This window comes from Plectropomus leopardus, chromosome 9 (assembly GCF_008729295.1).
Source record: "Plectropomus leopardus isolate mb chromosome 9, YSFRI_Pleo_2.0, whole genome shotgun sequence".
Taxonomy (NCBI): domain Eukaryota; kingdom Metazoa; phylum Chordata; class Actinopteri; order Perciformes; family Serranidae; genus Plectropomus; species Plectropomus leopardus.
Genome location: NC_056471.1, coordinates 23,207,557 through 23,223,123, shown reverse-complemented (window position 1 = coordinate 23,223,123; position 15,567 = coordinate 23,207,557). Strand labels below are relative to the sequence as shown.

Genomic DNA, 15,567 nt, shown 5'->3' with positions numbered 1-15,567 from the left:
ACATGCAACAAGGTTAACGTTTCCACCGCCGTCGTGACCAAAGGAGAAAATAACTGCAGGTGCAGTCACACCTTCGCTGAGTCACACTGACATTTTCAAAGACTATAAATGGTAATATGTGCTGTATGGATGAGAGAAATGACTGGGTACCATCGGATGGCATTATTAAGCTTGCCAAGAGCTGTATAAAGTTCTGAGGGTGCCAATATTTGAGAAGCTTCAGTTACTGCTCGTGTTATTTAACCCTCCCTTGTGAGCCCCTAAAACTGGTTCAATACTAATTACATTTATTAAAAAAAGGCTTCCCACAATTAAGTCTCAGCTTGCACAACTCAAAACAAAGAAAAATATGTATCACCTGGTTTAAGCATTATATCTTATGTTTTTACTTTCTCCTTGAAAGTAACTTTTACTGTAGATACAACAGCATTATCATACAGTTTAATCAAAGTTTGCGACAGACAGCAGCGCCTCAGATGACCTCTAGATGCTTTTTAAAGCCTCCTTTCACTCCAAAATGTGTTTTGCTTATTGTTGCTTCACTTGGATGCTTAAGCTTCACTGTGCAGAATGATGTTTTTAGCACTTGAAGGCTGTTTTCACATTCATCTGCTCCCTGTGCTCAAATCTCAGTTCAATATGTGAATGTAGGATTATGATTTTTTGACATTACAACTGGTTTGGAAACCAGTAATGTGTCAGTATGATGTGTGATGTGGAAACTTGAAACCTCAAGTGCACAAACACAGAGTGGAAAGCAGGAAACATCTGTCATGCAGTAGTTGAAGGGACAGTTGACCCCAAAATCAAAAATACTTTTTTTTCTCCTCTTACCTGTAGTGCTATTTAATTATCTAGATTGTTTCGGTGTGAGTTGTAGAATGTTGGAGATATCGGCCGTACAGTTGTGTGCTGTTTCTCCAATATAATGGAACTAGACGGCACTCAGTTTGTGGTGCTCAAAAATAATAAAAAGTAATAACAATTGAAAAAAAAATGTCCCTTTTCAGAAATCATGACCTGGTTTCTCAAGATAATCCACAGATCTAGTTGTAAGCAGTTTCCCGTATTTTCTTCCCACAACTACACCTGCAAACTGTATCACCATGCAGACAATCCTTCCTCGTCATATTTTGCAGCTTGGGGGTTAATTATATGATACCAAAGGCAGTCTTTTATGTTTTTCTTGACACAAAAGGCAAGAAGGGTGGCGCAAAAAAAAAAAAAAATCACCACTTTGAGTGCCGCAAACACGGCAGTGAGAAGGGGGCAGTGGTTAGGGTTTAGCAAAAAAGCTACTTGGTTATGGTAAGGAAAAGATCACGAATGTCACTAAAAAGTGTCTGGTTTAAATGCCACAAATGCCATGACATAGAATATGGCACATCACAAATAAATAAATAACACACAGAAAGGCATCTGCTGCAGCACTGTGTGCGCTGGCCATGGCAAGGCGTGTGACGTGTAAACATTGATGGTGTCCTCCTCAGCTGAGCTGTAACTGCAGCTCAGTGGTGCTAGTTGAGCTAACAGTAGATGTATGTGCTTTCTTCTTTGTGATGATACAGTTGGTGGGTGTAGTTCGGTAGAAAAACTAGGTCTGACTTGAAACTGCTCACAACAAGGTCTGTGGATTATCTTGAGTAACAAGGTTGTGATTTCTGTAGAGAGACATTGCTGTTGAGTTTGGGTTTTTCTTTTTTTTGTGCTCTGGGCACCTTAACCTGAGTGCCATCTAGTTCCATTACATTAAAGAGAAACCAATATCTCCGACACTCTACAACTCACGCCAAAATAATCTAGAAAAACAGCTCTACAGGTGAGAGGACAAATATGCATTTTTGATTTGGGGCCAAGTGTCCCTTTAAGCCTTTAAAGTGATTGACATAGATTAGTTTTTTCCTTGTGGAAATTTGAAAACACCACAATCATTATATAAAGTTGAGTATTTTTATACGTCTGAAAACTTGCCTTTAGGGGATCTATAAAATTCAGTCCTCAGATTACAGTTTTTGCTTCATTCCTCTTTTACTTCTGTTTGTGCACAAGTGCAAATTATTTTCATTTTATAAGGTTGCATCTTTTCCTTATGCTGCTATTCAGTCACCTCAGTTTTTGTTTACTGTACTTGTTTGTTGCTGCGTGCGTACACTGCCTGACTGGGGAACAAAAGCAGAGAGCAGGTACTTGAACTGTTTTTGATACTTCAGAAAATGTAACTGAAAACATCAGCATCTGCACTATGGGGCTACGATTTAATTCTTTTTTTTCACATGAAAACTTTGTGTCCTCCAAGCAGGAATCTTTTGAAAGTAGTGAATCACTACAGTGTTTTCATCCAAGTATAGTATGTAATTTATTCAACAGAGGGTTTGTCTTTCAGTCTGAATCCATTCGTGGCTTTCCACCTTTGAAATGGGAGCAGGCAGGCGGGCGGGAGAGACATCTGCCTCGCTTTAATGGGTATCACAAATGTTTCAGTAATTCCACTCCACCTGAAACTTCCCTCCCCTTCAGCACACTCCCAAATTACAGCACTGGAATGAAGCTGGGACTCTTTGCCTTGCAGTGCGTTAGTATTTTCCCCAGCTAAGTGGATCGGAAAAAATTCCTCCTGTGGGCTTGCATCATGGAGGCAAACAGTCAATCCAGCAGTCAACAGATTCTGTGGAAAGATGTGAGTCCATTTTTTTCTCTTTATGGTTGATTTATTGCACTTATATCAATTGCAAAAAATAATTATTTTCAAAATTTAGTGTCTTTAAGAATACTTTGCAGAATGTTAGGTCACTACAGTGCCAAGTAAATGGGAGCACCCTTAAAATTTTACAGCTCAGTAAAGTGTTGATGACAGGTGGTAGTTTAAAAGCAGGGATCCTGTGATATTTGAATGTAAAGTAAAATATGTCAGAAGTCTGTTTTTTTTTTTTTAAAGGAGCTGCTGCTCCGTGATCTGTGTTTCCTCAGAATAATAATTTTTCCATCTAATTCCTTTTCACCTTGGCTTCCTTTCTTTATTTCCACTCTTATATTCACCTGAACCATCATATTTGCTTTATATCTACAATATCCTTGCGTCTCCCATGCAAGAAGCATTAAAATATACAGCTAGACTTGAGACTTTATTATTAAGGAAGAAGGGATTTTGGGCTCTGAAATCCGTCTTCCACCTCTCATATTTTACTTATTGCAAAACTTGCAAACAATAGAGCAACAAAGGTAAGTACCTACACAGCACAGTTATTATCTTTTTTTATAAGTGTATGAAAAAGCTCTTTACTGTCCATCAAAGCAAAGTGCTGCAGCAGATGTTCATCATAGCTCCACGGTAGGTGATGGATGGAGAATGATGATGATTAAGAAATCACCTGTGGCTTTATATATCAAATGCTTATATGAGCATACCTCGGAGTGATAAACCACTGCCTCTGCTTGTTGGTTATGTAGGCTACTTCTGTTTTTTTTCTCCTGTTGTTTTCTCGAGGAAGTGCTCCCTCCCTGCATGATAACAGCGGGGGGCTCCAGGCACTCTTCCTCACAAAGCTCAAGAGGAATTGCCTGGCTGATTCTGAACTCCTAAACCTTTAAACACTAGTTGGCGAGTGCTGCGCTCTCAGACTGCTCACTCTGTCTCCATCCTTGCCTTTATTTCTGTCTGTCTTTCTTTCTGTCTGTCCCTCAATCCCACCTCCTTCCTCTGAGTATTCGATATTCAAAGCACAGGCAGAGAGAGGTTTGTCCTCTAGTTAAGTTTCCATTGCTTATGCAACCTGCCACAGGAGAGCAGAGGATTTCAGCTACCTTTTTTTTTTGTTTTTTTTTCCCTTCACTCTGAAAAATTCACAATGAAAGGAATTTCTGGCTCTCTGATTGTAGCGCTCTGTTTTTCATCATGCCCTAGGAATGTACAATACTTTGATGTGCCTCACACTTTTGTGGCTACTGTCTCTAATATGTCCAATAAAAAATGGTAACAATGTGGAATTCATTAACGGCATAGGTTGCGTTTTTAGGCAGCTGCCTAGCGAAATGTGTCCTCTGTCCTTCCCCAAAGTCGTGATGGTAATGCATTTACCAATCGCAAATTCTATCCATATTCAACAAGGACACAGTGTAACTGCCAGTATTGCTGTATGCTATTTCCTCCTGTACGTCACGCCACCTATATACCTAAATCATAAAAAAGCTTTGTGAAATCCATTTTTCAAGACATTTCTGGATAGGAAAGGGACAGTATAAATTGCATCACATATTATAACAAACTGATTATTCTATGTATATATGCTCTCTTTAATTAATATTATAAGGGGCCATTACATTATTATTCATAGCTACGCTGATGACACTCCACTTTATATTTCGCACCAGCCTGATGATGATAATGCCCTGTGTTGCCTGACTACTGCAAAGGCAGCAATTAAAAATTGGATGAACAATAACTTCTTGAAACTAAAAGATATAACTGAGATTCTCTGAGCTGCCCCCAAGCTAAAACAGATCTACTCTTTTGCTAGCTTTGGCATCTGGCTCCTGTGATTAAATCAAAAGTAATGTGGCTGGCCATTGCTCTAGACATGGGTGGATTATGAGACAGAGGGCCCCTGGGCATAGACATGTAAAGGCCCCACCACCTCTCCTGCATAAAAGGAAGATGCAGACTGTGTGGTGGCTTTGTCTCTATTTTATTGTTGTTTTGTGTCTCTTCAAACTCATTTTAAGTCTTTTTGTATTATTTTGTGTGTCTTTGGGGTAATTTTGTATTTTTTTTGCTTGTTTTGTGTCTCTTTTAGGTAAAACTTTTGTGTTTTTTGTAGGTGATTTTGTTTATGTTTTAGGTAATTTTTATATAATTCATCTTATTTGGGTTTTGAGCCCCTCTAGTTATTTTGTGTCTCTTTGAGGTCATCGTGTATCATTTTTGGTCGTTTCTCTTTGAGGTAATTTCTAGGGCATTTTCAGATCATTTTGGGTTTTTTTTCAATATATATCTGTAGGCTGGTTCAATAATCCATTCATGGTTCTAGACAGAGCTAAAATTTTAATTTTTTTCTCAGAAACATTGCCAAGGTACAGCCATTCCTATCTTTTAAACATGCTTAAAAACTTTTCTGCTTTTATTTCAAACAGATTAGATTATTGAAATGCTCTTTTTATTGACCTTACGAAACAGTCAGTTTCAATTTCACAATTTCAGCTTATTTAGAATCGTGCTGCTGACAAAATAAGCAAAACAAAGAGAGCATGTTTACCAGGTTTAGCAACACTCTCAGGATCTTTAATAATACATTTTAAGGTTCTTTTACTAGTTTTTAAAACTCTGACTGGCATTCTATAAATGATTCCAGTATGTTTTTGTGCCATTTTAAAAGTTTAAAGTATATTAGATAATTATTGGGATAATATCACCATAATTTTGGCCAGGACAATCTTGACATGCTTAATTATGGATCATTATTTAAACAGCATACAAGTCCAAATGACAGAAAAGCCACACAAGTATTAACCAATAACTATTCCTGTGTATTATTTTAAGAAGTCAGCATGTTAAAGTGCTGCCCAATCTGCTGCAGCTTAACTACTGTAACAGCCTGAGTCACAATAGAAAACCAAAGCTGCTTTATCATCATTTTAAAAGACATGAAGATAAGCAACACCAATTTTCCTAATTGAAGTTGGTTCCTTTTTTTTTTATTTTACATATCTGCTTTTCTGTTGTCCTTTGAGACCTTCAAAAGTGGTCTGGTGTGAATGAGAAGCTTTCATTTTCTCCCTGCTGGGGCTCTGCTGGAACAAAAGCCTGTCTTTATTAATTTGTGGCCTTGAGCTTGGGGAATTGACGACAGCGGGCAGAGTTTTCATTTAAGGAAAAGTTTAATAAACGTAACCTTTCTGTAGCACTTGTAGCAGTCTGTTCTTCACAGCACTTGGCATTGGGATGGTTATATTTTTGTCATTAGTAGCCTCGCTGGTGGAAACATTTTTCAGAGGAGAGACCAAATCAAATGGCCTCTATTTGGAGTAAATGCAACACTGATAAAAAGGAAAACTCAAAGAGGGAAATATGCATTCAGACATGAAAATGATAAATTGTAGCAATAGCTGTACATTTCGGGGAATGTGCTTATAAGCGCTGCTAAGAGATTGATGAGAGGATTGATACCGCTCTCATATATTTCCGTTAAATAGAGTTCTGAAGTAGAAGGGAAAGATTTCAGGCGTCCAAATGTAAAAGCTCCACTCATTTTCCCATACACAATGATTCGTGACTCACAGTTGTAGCACTCCTACAGCTTGGATGGACACAAAACTCACTGAATCATCAGTGCAGAAGACAAACTGCTGCATTAGAAAACATCTTATTATTTGATATAAAATCGATAGTACACACCTGTGTATCTAAATGTATTTCTCAGTAACAGACCTACTATGTAATTGGGAGAGAAATCAAATTTTGCCACATAACATGTGCTGGAAGGCTGATTTGTTGTTTTGTTTTACCTTATGTGAGAGCCAGGGTAGCTGTTTCTCATCTTTATAATAAGCTAGCAGTTATGATAATGATAGGTGAATCATCTTGTCATCTCTTGACAACGGAGAAAAAAATGAAAATGTCAAACACATCAAAAGACTGAGATATTATGTTATGCTCATTTGGGGCATATACAATATATAAAACCTTAAACTTATATTGTTTGCAGGTTGAGGCGGGAAAAGAGAAGAAGGCAAAGTACCACACCTACCAGCGTGTGGCTCTGGTTCTGGCCCTGGTCTTCCTCGTCTTGGCTCTGTGTGTTTTCAGCCTGAGATATCTGTGGAGCCCGAGTCTGGGGAAGGTAAGACATAAATATCACCTCACTGTTTGCCAGTCATCAGCCTTATTGCCACCGTCTGTGGTTGAGTGTGGTCTTCACATGAAAGACGCATCAGCAAATCATACGTCAAAGACAAAAAATATCAGAGTAAGGAAAATGGACAGCCGCACAAAGAGCCGAAGGCAGTCTCTGTCGTGTGTATTGTATTCTGCTAGATTTAAAGATGTGTGGGCTATGGAAAAGACAGCTGTGTTTTGCTCTGCTCATGTTTTGGCTGTCAGATCTGTAATTTCATGAATTCTTGGACCAAACCACAAACCGCTTTTCTGCCGTTGCAGATGTCTGCCTGTTGCACGTATCTACTTTCTGCTCGCATTGTAAACATCTTCTCACAATGACGGATCCTGATAACTCAAAGCTGACCCTAATTGCTGTTGACCAGAGTGGCTGCAGCAGGACTGAAACCTCTTGGCAATGTAATTGGGATAAACTCTTGTCCTGGCAATTCATCTTGTAAAATCCAATTCAATCACACTTGATGGAGAACATTTTCACTCTGCTCCTTTTTGCCTGTTTTTCCCAAGGGGCCAAAAAAGCTAATTTACCTGAGCTGGGAGGAAAAATACATCAATAATTTCACATCCAGAAATTGGAAGCTCTATATGTTCTGAACACGATTGTGAATGAGAGAAAAATGATTACAATGAAATGATGATTAACACATATATTTCAAACCTGACTGCTGCTTTTTGTGGACTATAAATGGCATGGGATGAATGGAGGGAAATGTAACATGCGGGATGATTCTTGCTGTTATACCAACATCTTTTTTTATGCCCAATAAACATTAATTCAGAACACCCTCTGCCACCATTCTGCTCTTTCTGCTTCCATTAAGACACAAATTTTAAGTGCCAACAGTCTCTTCTAAGCTCAGGTTAACCAAGGTTCATCTGCACTTCCTGCATAGCCGGTATTGTCCACGTTCCCTCCTTTCAACACAGATATGAATCACCTTTTGAGCCATCTCCTTTGTCCTTGTTAAATATTTCATGCCGGAGGTAGAGCAGTCATTATTTCCACTTTAATAAGCTGTGATCATTCTCACGTGGCGCAAAATGTGTTGATGGTAGAGGTTGCCCAGGCGATGAATATCAAACCTGCGGACCCTGGGTTTCGCTTTAATGGGGTCTTGAGGGGGAGGCTCGCTCCTCTGGCCTCCCCATCAGTGAGTGAGACAGAGCCACTTCAAAGGAGAATCAGCTGTCTGTCAGATGGGGAGGACGCTCCCTCAGACACAGTAAAACTCAGGTATGTATGCTCTGTAAAACTATCTGGAGACGACTGACAGGAAAGAATGATATGGTTGAATAAGTTCTCCTGCATCGACGTGGCAGCCGGATGCTTTGTTAACGGGTATTGGGTGCAATGCAGCAGGACACTTGACTCACCAGCTAATCCTGAGCTGCGTCTGGCACCTACATGTATAGACTCTGGGCAGCGGAGCACAGCTTCCGAAGCCAAGGGGAGTATACATCATTTATTTTCGGAAACAGTTGAGTGGGGATTTGTTTTTATTTGAACACAAAGATGAGCATCCTGGTGACACATTCAAATGAAGTACAGTGCTTCCCTCTAACACATGGAATATATTAGCTCTGATACAACAAAGACAGAGACAGACATATGTAGCCATGGCTCTAATGGTTTTAATTATCTCTCCGGCTCCAGGCTGCCAGAAAAGAAGATTAACCGGAGAGTCCACGTATGCATGGTCCTTATATAGGAAGTCATACTGAATACTCTTTAAAGCTGCAGCAGTGAATAATCTATATTTACAATGAGTCAAAAGACTAATGTAAAAGACGTAATTTGTAGTGACACACCAGTGAAGAGCACTGATAAACTCACTGTACACTGTCTGCCGAGCAGTACGAGGCTGACAGATGAAGTTAGCTGGTGAACATAGTGGAACATGAAGCAGCTCAAGAGCCAGATATTTCCCCGAGGAGTTACTGAGGAATCAAAGAGTGTAAAGGAGAGTGAACATTGGACTTACATTCACAGGTAGACAGAAGCGTCCCTAAATTAATGTTTCCATAGCAACTTTAGAAAATGATAACACATTGCTGATGTTTTTGCAACCTGTTCTGCCAAAAATATCAAAAAAAGCAGGTTTAAATAGGAAACATAGTTGCTGATTTACCTTGCGTTGACATACCCGTCTGGCTGCGTCATGAGCGTTTTTGTATGTATACTTGCCTATACGCGAAGCGTGTTACTGCAGGATACCTCTAGAGGGCACACAAGATAGCTCAGACCGTATACAACTACCGGTGCGTGGGATTTAAACAACAGACATGGTGACACTCAAGGAGGTTACTATCAGCTTAATGCTGAGATCAAAGCAGAAAAGGCAACAGCAGCAACAACGTCGGTGATACGTCAGGCCTCTCAATCAAGTCCGGAGGGACAATGGGGAGTACTTGTCTCTCATGCTGCCGATGCACATGAGTGATGATGAAAAGCACCACCAGTGCTTTCCCTGCCACTACAACTGCCTAGCTCATAGCCGATACTAAGACAACAGAAATCACTGAAATGACCAAAGATTTCCATGTCTGGACAATTAACCAATCATCTGAAGTTTGGTGGGAATCTTATCCCTGGCCTAGTTTGTCTTCTGGTTGTCCTTGCAAATTGCTAGCACCATATCTCCTTGTTTTCAGACACCAACATTAACAGGTCCTACATCTTTTTGTCTTTTTTCTGCTTCCAAAATGCTATTTGATTGGCCGAAGTCAGGCGGCAACCACGAGCAGTTCAACATGTGAAACTCTGCAGGTCAGAGCAAAATCTGTGCATATTCAGGTGATGGGCAACAGCTTTATATTCATACCTATGGTCAAAACAACTTCCTCTCTGCTGAGCTTTCCCTTATTTAAATGAGAAAGCCCCATAACTAATGACACATAGGCCAAAAATGTAAAAATCAAACGCACTCTTGGACACACCTACCACACAGGAAAACTTTTAATTTATGCAACCTCACCACAAGATGCCACTAAATCCTAAATTCTGAACCTGTTAAGACACAAATGGAATATGTGCTTCCAGCACAAAAATAAAAATTGCATCAAACAACTGATGCATAGTGGCTTCAAAAACTGCCAGTGTATTGATGACCAAACTATAGAGTGAGCAAACAGCATACTACAGGAATAAAAGGAACTATTTGCAGCTTTTCCATGATCCTAAGAATACGTCTTTCAAAACAAACAACAAACACATAGCACCAACGACAGCAAGAGAGCAGACAGGGCTAACGGTGGGTGCTACACTTTCCAATTTAAAGAGCTATTTTACCAAAATAAAAGGGTCTTCACATAACCTGAGTAGAAATAAGCAAACACTTTTGAAATTAGTGCTACATGAACAGAAAAAAAGACAACTCCCAGAATGCAGCTCGCCCTGCTAAACCAATGAACTCTCATTCTGGTAGGCGACATAATATACACTCATCCATTTACCTCAGTGGTGGCTGGTCAGATCTCATATCAGGCCTACAGTTAAATAGTAAGCAAAATATGTTTCTGAAAATGTTTCACATGAGAAATATGCAACTCAGCAACAGAATCTTGGTTTATACCCGATCAGTGCTGTTTAGTTTTACCGTTTGATCTCCGTTCTTCTGGCCTCCGTTTTCTTTGTGCAGGAAGCAGTAAAGCAACCCCTCCCTGTTTATAATTTCTTGCTATTACAGCCACACAGGGCAATATATTTCTGAAAACATATTAGGCAAACATTTGGCAGCGCAGCAACATGATCTTGATTTTATCAGCACTGCCTAGATTTGATTAGATTTTGGTCTGAATTTGAGAGACGGAGAGAGAGGGGCGGGTCTGTGTGTTGATCCAGCTCTTTACTCTTCTGCAGTGGCATGTTTGGCAATACGAAAATGTGGAAGTAGAGTCTCGAGCAACAGCCCAAGACCAGTGAAACTCCATAGAATGACATATTAAACATCGCACAGTGGAGTTTCGCTGGAGGGAGGAGGGATATATACAGGCAATGTTTAGGTGGAGGGAAGTACACATGCTAGTTGAAAGCTGGTTGAAAATCAGATAAGTATCCCTTTAATTGGGGATATGCTAGCCAGTGGGACACACACACACACACACACACGCACTAACATGCACTTGCATCCAAAACATCTAGGAACAAGAAATTCAGATTACAGCACACACAAAGATAGTATTCTCTGCTTAGGACGCCATTACTCCATAATATCTTTACACAGCGAAAAGTTGTTTGCTGCTATATTAATGCTCTGAATATGATAGAGTTCCTTTAAAGTCATAATCATTGAAAAAGAAAAACTTTAAAGCATGCAGGAACAGATTCACAAGTGCAAAACAAGTTTGCAGAGAAAGTTCCTGATGTGATCCCCTCACAGCATGAAACTGGCTCTTTCTCCAGCTGTTTTTGACAGATTCTGAGACTGTGAGAGGTGCAAACTAGCTGCAAAAGTCACATCCCTTTCACAGTTAAAAAAATGAAAGCAGTGCCGGAGCAAACTGGGAGAACTACTCTAACGTCAGGTGGTGTTGAACAGTACAGCACTCTACTTCCAGGTTTGATATGAGGGACACTCTGCTCTCAGCTGGACTTTTTTCAAGTGAAGGATCAAAACTGACAAATCCGAGAATCCACAGCTTTGAAGATAACAAGCAAAGGAAACCCTAATGCTGCCTTAGATCTAATTACTAAAAACATTGATTAGAAAATGTGTTCTGCTCCTAGAGATCGGTTCTCACACGCATTTACAACGCTTCTTGCATATTGACGACTTTAAATTACTTTCATGCTCAGTCAATACTTTAAGTTATGCACTTGCACTAAAAACAATTACTTACAGCTATCACTTGAACAAAACAAGTCACATACTATATATAACATAAGACGTCAGCATTTCTAATTTTTATTATGACTGCAGCCACAAACACCTCTTGTCTATTCGCTGGCATGACCTCGTGCACCCGGCTCTGTATAAATAACCACAGAATGGTAATTTGCTTTTTTGTATTTCAATATGACATGATAGTCAATTGGGATCTTCTTTTAATTACCTGAAAACATATGTTGTTACACAGGCTTGGGGAAGATAGTTTGCCATCATTTTCTCTGTGTGTGTGTGTGTGTGTGTGTGCGTGTGTGTGTGTGAGTGTGTGTGAGGGCGTGGTAGTTGTGCACGTGATTGTGTATGCATCAGTGTGCATTGTGTGCTTTGGTGTGTATATTAGGTGCCTCTGCATTCTCTTTTGGCTTACGGCAAATTTCTGTTTACTATGTGCTCATTATTGTTCTGGGCCACAAGTCTCACTGGGGGATTTTGCCTCCTTGTAAATTAATCCTCCGTTATTACCAGTTTACATCAGCAACTCCATGGAAACGGAATCTGGCTGGTGAATTCAAGAGAAAAAAGAGAGTAATTTGCCTTGACAAAGTTAATTTTTTAAAAATTGTAAAGAGTAAAAATGTCGTGTGTGTATTTGGCACACAGCAGCCAAAATCTAAAATTAAACATCATTACATTTGATACATTTGGTGCTATTTTTAACTCATGAACCACTTTGAGCGAGATTATCTGCACACCAGCAGCCAGGCGCAGACTGATTGTGAACCAGTAGACATTGTAAACCATTTTTTTTCCAGTTGCACATTGAAGAGCTCACAGGTGTTGTTGGGGCTGTATGGCAAAACTGCCTGAGAAATACATGAATGTCAGACCTGAGGAAAGTGCTCCATTATTCAAGCTGAAATTGCATTGCTCACCTTGATGCCTTTCCCTCTGTGGTCCCAAGGTAGCTGCTGAGTTGTCGCTCCTGATGGCCTCTTAAATGCCTCACTGTCAGGACCGGCTTCTTTAATGAACACTGCTGCGCCTGCTGCTTTTCCACTGGTCACAGGTGTATGGCTTTTCAAGGCCGGGCCCCCCTTTGTTTATTTATTGCTCGTAGGCTGTGTATACCCAACAGTCCCCTCAGTGTCCAGATGTCAACATGCAACAGGGGAGGGAGACACAAGATTTGATCATGATATGATTTTTTTTAGTTTGTCTCCAGGAACAAAACAAGACAGCTTCTCCTTACTGTTTGTTTACTCTCACATGGAGGAATTATTATTCTGGGGAGGCATCAGGGCTTATCTAAACAGCTGGTTTGGCAGGACCTTTTGGGAGGCCTGTCCCTCAGTCTGTAATCTTTTCTGATTTTACACGTCAGGCTCATTCATTCATTAGCAGGCCAGTGTCCACTGGAGTTTCTCCCTGGCTGTTAAATTAGGCCGCTACGGGCTCCCTCCTAAGATGATGCATTATGCCTCGACTCTGAGAGCAGTCAGGAAGAGGGAGGGGATGCAGACCGGGAAGAACAAAAGAGAGTTGTTTCAAATTGTTGCCAGTGGAGTGCCTGAGGTAGGAAGGCTTCATGGTGGTTGTGGCACATTGCCTTCTTCTGGGACAGTGACTGCTACAGAGAGCGTGACAGCACTGCATAGCCCACTGGGAGTTATTTATCGTGCCATACAGCACTTTAGTGCGTCTGTGATTTTCTCTTTAGGAACTAGAATAGGACGAGCGTAGGAGAGATCAGCATCTTAATTGCCAGCACTTAATTTTGCAATCGGCAGCTCATGTGCAGCATGTTGTATGTACAGTGCGCTGGGTAAACAGACACAAACGCCTTTACTTTTTTTCCAGACTCTGCGTTTCTCTCTCCTCTCTGTCTCACCAGTGTGACTGCCAAGAAGACTCCTCTGCTCTGTTGTACAATTTAGAATGTGATTGAGCTTTCACATCCACTTTCACTCTCCCAGCAAGTCTGGGCCGCTTATAGCCTCGACGTGCGTTCACAGCCTCGACGCCGAGGCAGAGAAGTGAACAGCAAACTGGAAACACTCTGTTCATCTGTCCCTTCTCAACATATTTGAGGTTGCAGATCAGAAATCTGCTTTTATGTTGCCATAAACTCTTGTGATTTTAGAAGTGAGTAAATCTCTATTCTGAAAAATGGGTATGTCAGAGTGCTCGGCTATATATCTGTCAGCAATTAAAAGGTTGCATTGACTTTTTGTGAGTTTGCCCCATTAGTCACCTTGCTCAATATGTGAGGAGCGAAGCGGCATCTAAATCATCCCTTCAGGTCTCTGTCTGCTGCTCAGTCTAACACTTCATGTTAAATAACCTGAGCTGATTAGCTGTTTTTTAATGTGAGAAAATGAGAACTTGTAACAGCTCTAAAAGTTGGAATGTTAGCTAATTTTAATGACATGCATCTAGACCTGCCAGGCTTGTTAGGGCTTTTTTTTTAAGAGATTGGTGAAATAAACATGAAAAATCAGCAAAAATAACAGTTTTTAAAGGAGATCTTTCAACCAGGGAAACTTCAAGTGTTTACTCGGGAAATGAGCAAAGTAAGGCAGATAGTTCACTTTTTAGAGCTGAAATGAAGCTCATTAATGACGAGGTATTCATTCCAGACGTTTTGAATCTATAAATCACCGAAAAAATGATGCGCTAACATACTGCGGGCTGACCTACTGAGACATAATGCTGATATTACATTGACTTCACATGAGAGAGTTAAAAAACTACTAAAGGAGGGTAGACAAAATAGCTGCATGGCATTGGGCAGTATGTGTAAATGAACTCTGGGGCTGTTGCTCGACCGACAGATTGTACTTCCACATTTTCCTATGCTCGCCACCAATGGACACAAAGGGTCGATGCTCTCTTTCTCTCTCTTTCAAACTCAGACCAAATTCAGATCAAATGTCAAATCCAGGCAGATCAAATTAAACTAAGATTACATTACTGTATTGCCTGATTCTCACCTAAAATGTCTCAAGAAACATATCTTAGTGCACTGTTTGGCTGTAATATGAGAATTTGTGAAAGGCAAGGGGGTGCAATATTTCCTGTATTAGCCTAAAATACTGAGATTTCATGTTAAAACTAAGCAGTGCTGATAAAATATGAACCAATAATATGTTACTACATTGCCTATTTCTCACCTACAATGTTCATCATATGTACAATCATATGTTAGCTTCCAGTTTAGCTGCAATTCAAGATTGTTTGTTACCAGCTGGTCACCATATTGGTTCTGGTGGAAAACCAGCCAAGCTCACATTACATCACCCACCACTGAGAGTGTGAATTGGAGTAGTGTGGCTCAGTGCATTCTGGTAGTTGTAGGTTTTCTACCTCTTGAGCAAAAGCACCCTATTTTTCTGTTTTCTCTGGTCACGGAGCACCAATTTCAAAATAACTTGCATCTTTCTACTGCAGAGATGACCTAGTTTTATGAAAAGACCAGAAATTACATACGTCTTTAACAAACACAACTTCCTATGGTGTTTTCTCATAAAGAAAAGGTGTTTTCTCATAAAGAAAACACAGTTCACATGAATCTGTGTCACCACATGTGTCCATGTGTGCATGTATTCATGTATGTCAATGTGCCTCTGTTTGGAGGACAAAACAGGGACTCACTCACCAAAACACTGTTCAGTAGCACCACCAGTGGTCAATAACTCCACGGAGCACCTTTAAGCATCTAATTCACAATCCAAACACTATACAGTTTAGGGGAGCACAGTAACAAGTGGTGGAATAACCTTTTTTTTAAATGGCAAAAACTTTTTAAGTGTAAAAAATACAGATTTTTGAAAGTAATTAATAGAGCAAAAGCAA

The 15,567-nt window shown here is 40.1% G+C and overlaps 1 protein-coding gene across 1 annotated transcript in view; it reads left to right on the top strand.

Annotated features, from left to right (window-relative positions):
- Positions 1 to 2,561: 2,561 nt before the first annotated feature.
- tnmd (tenomodulin) overlaps positions 2,562 to 15,567 on the top strand; it is a 64,267-nt gene continuing 51,261 nt past the window's right edge. The window contains exons 1-2 of the mRNA XM_042493480.1: positions 2,562 to 2,677; positions 6,699 to 6,833. Coding sequence (XP_042349414.1) covers positions 2,630 to 2,677; positions 6,699 to 6,833 — 183 coding nt within the window. The 5' untranslated portion in view covers positions 2,562 to 2,629. The remainder of the gene's footprint in view (positions 2,678 to 6,698; positions 6,834 to 15,567) is intronic.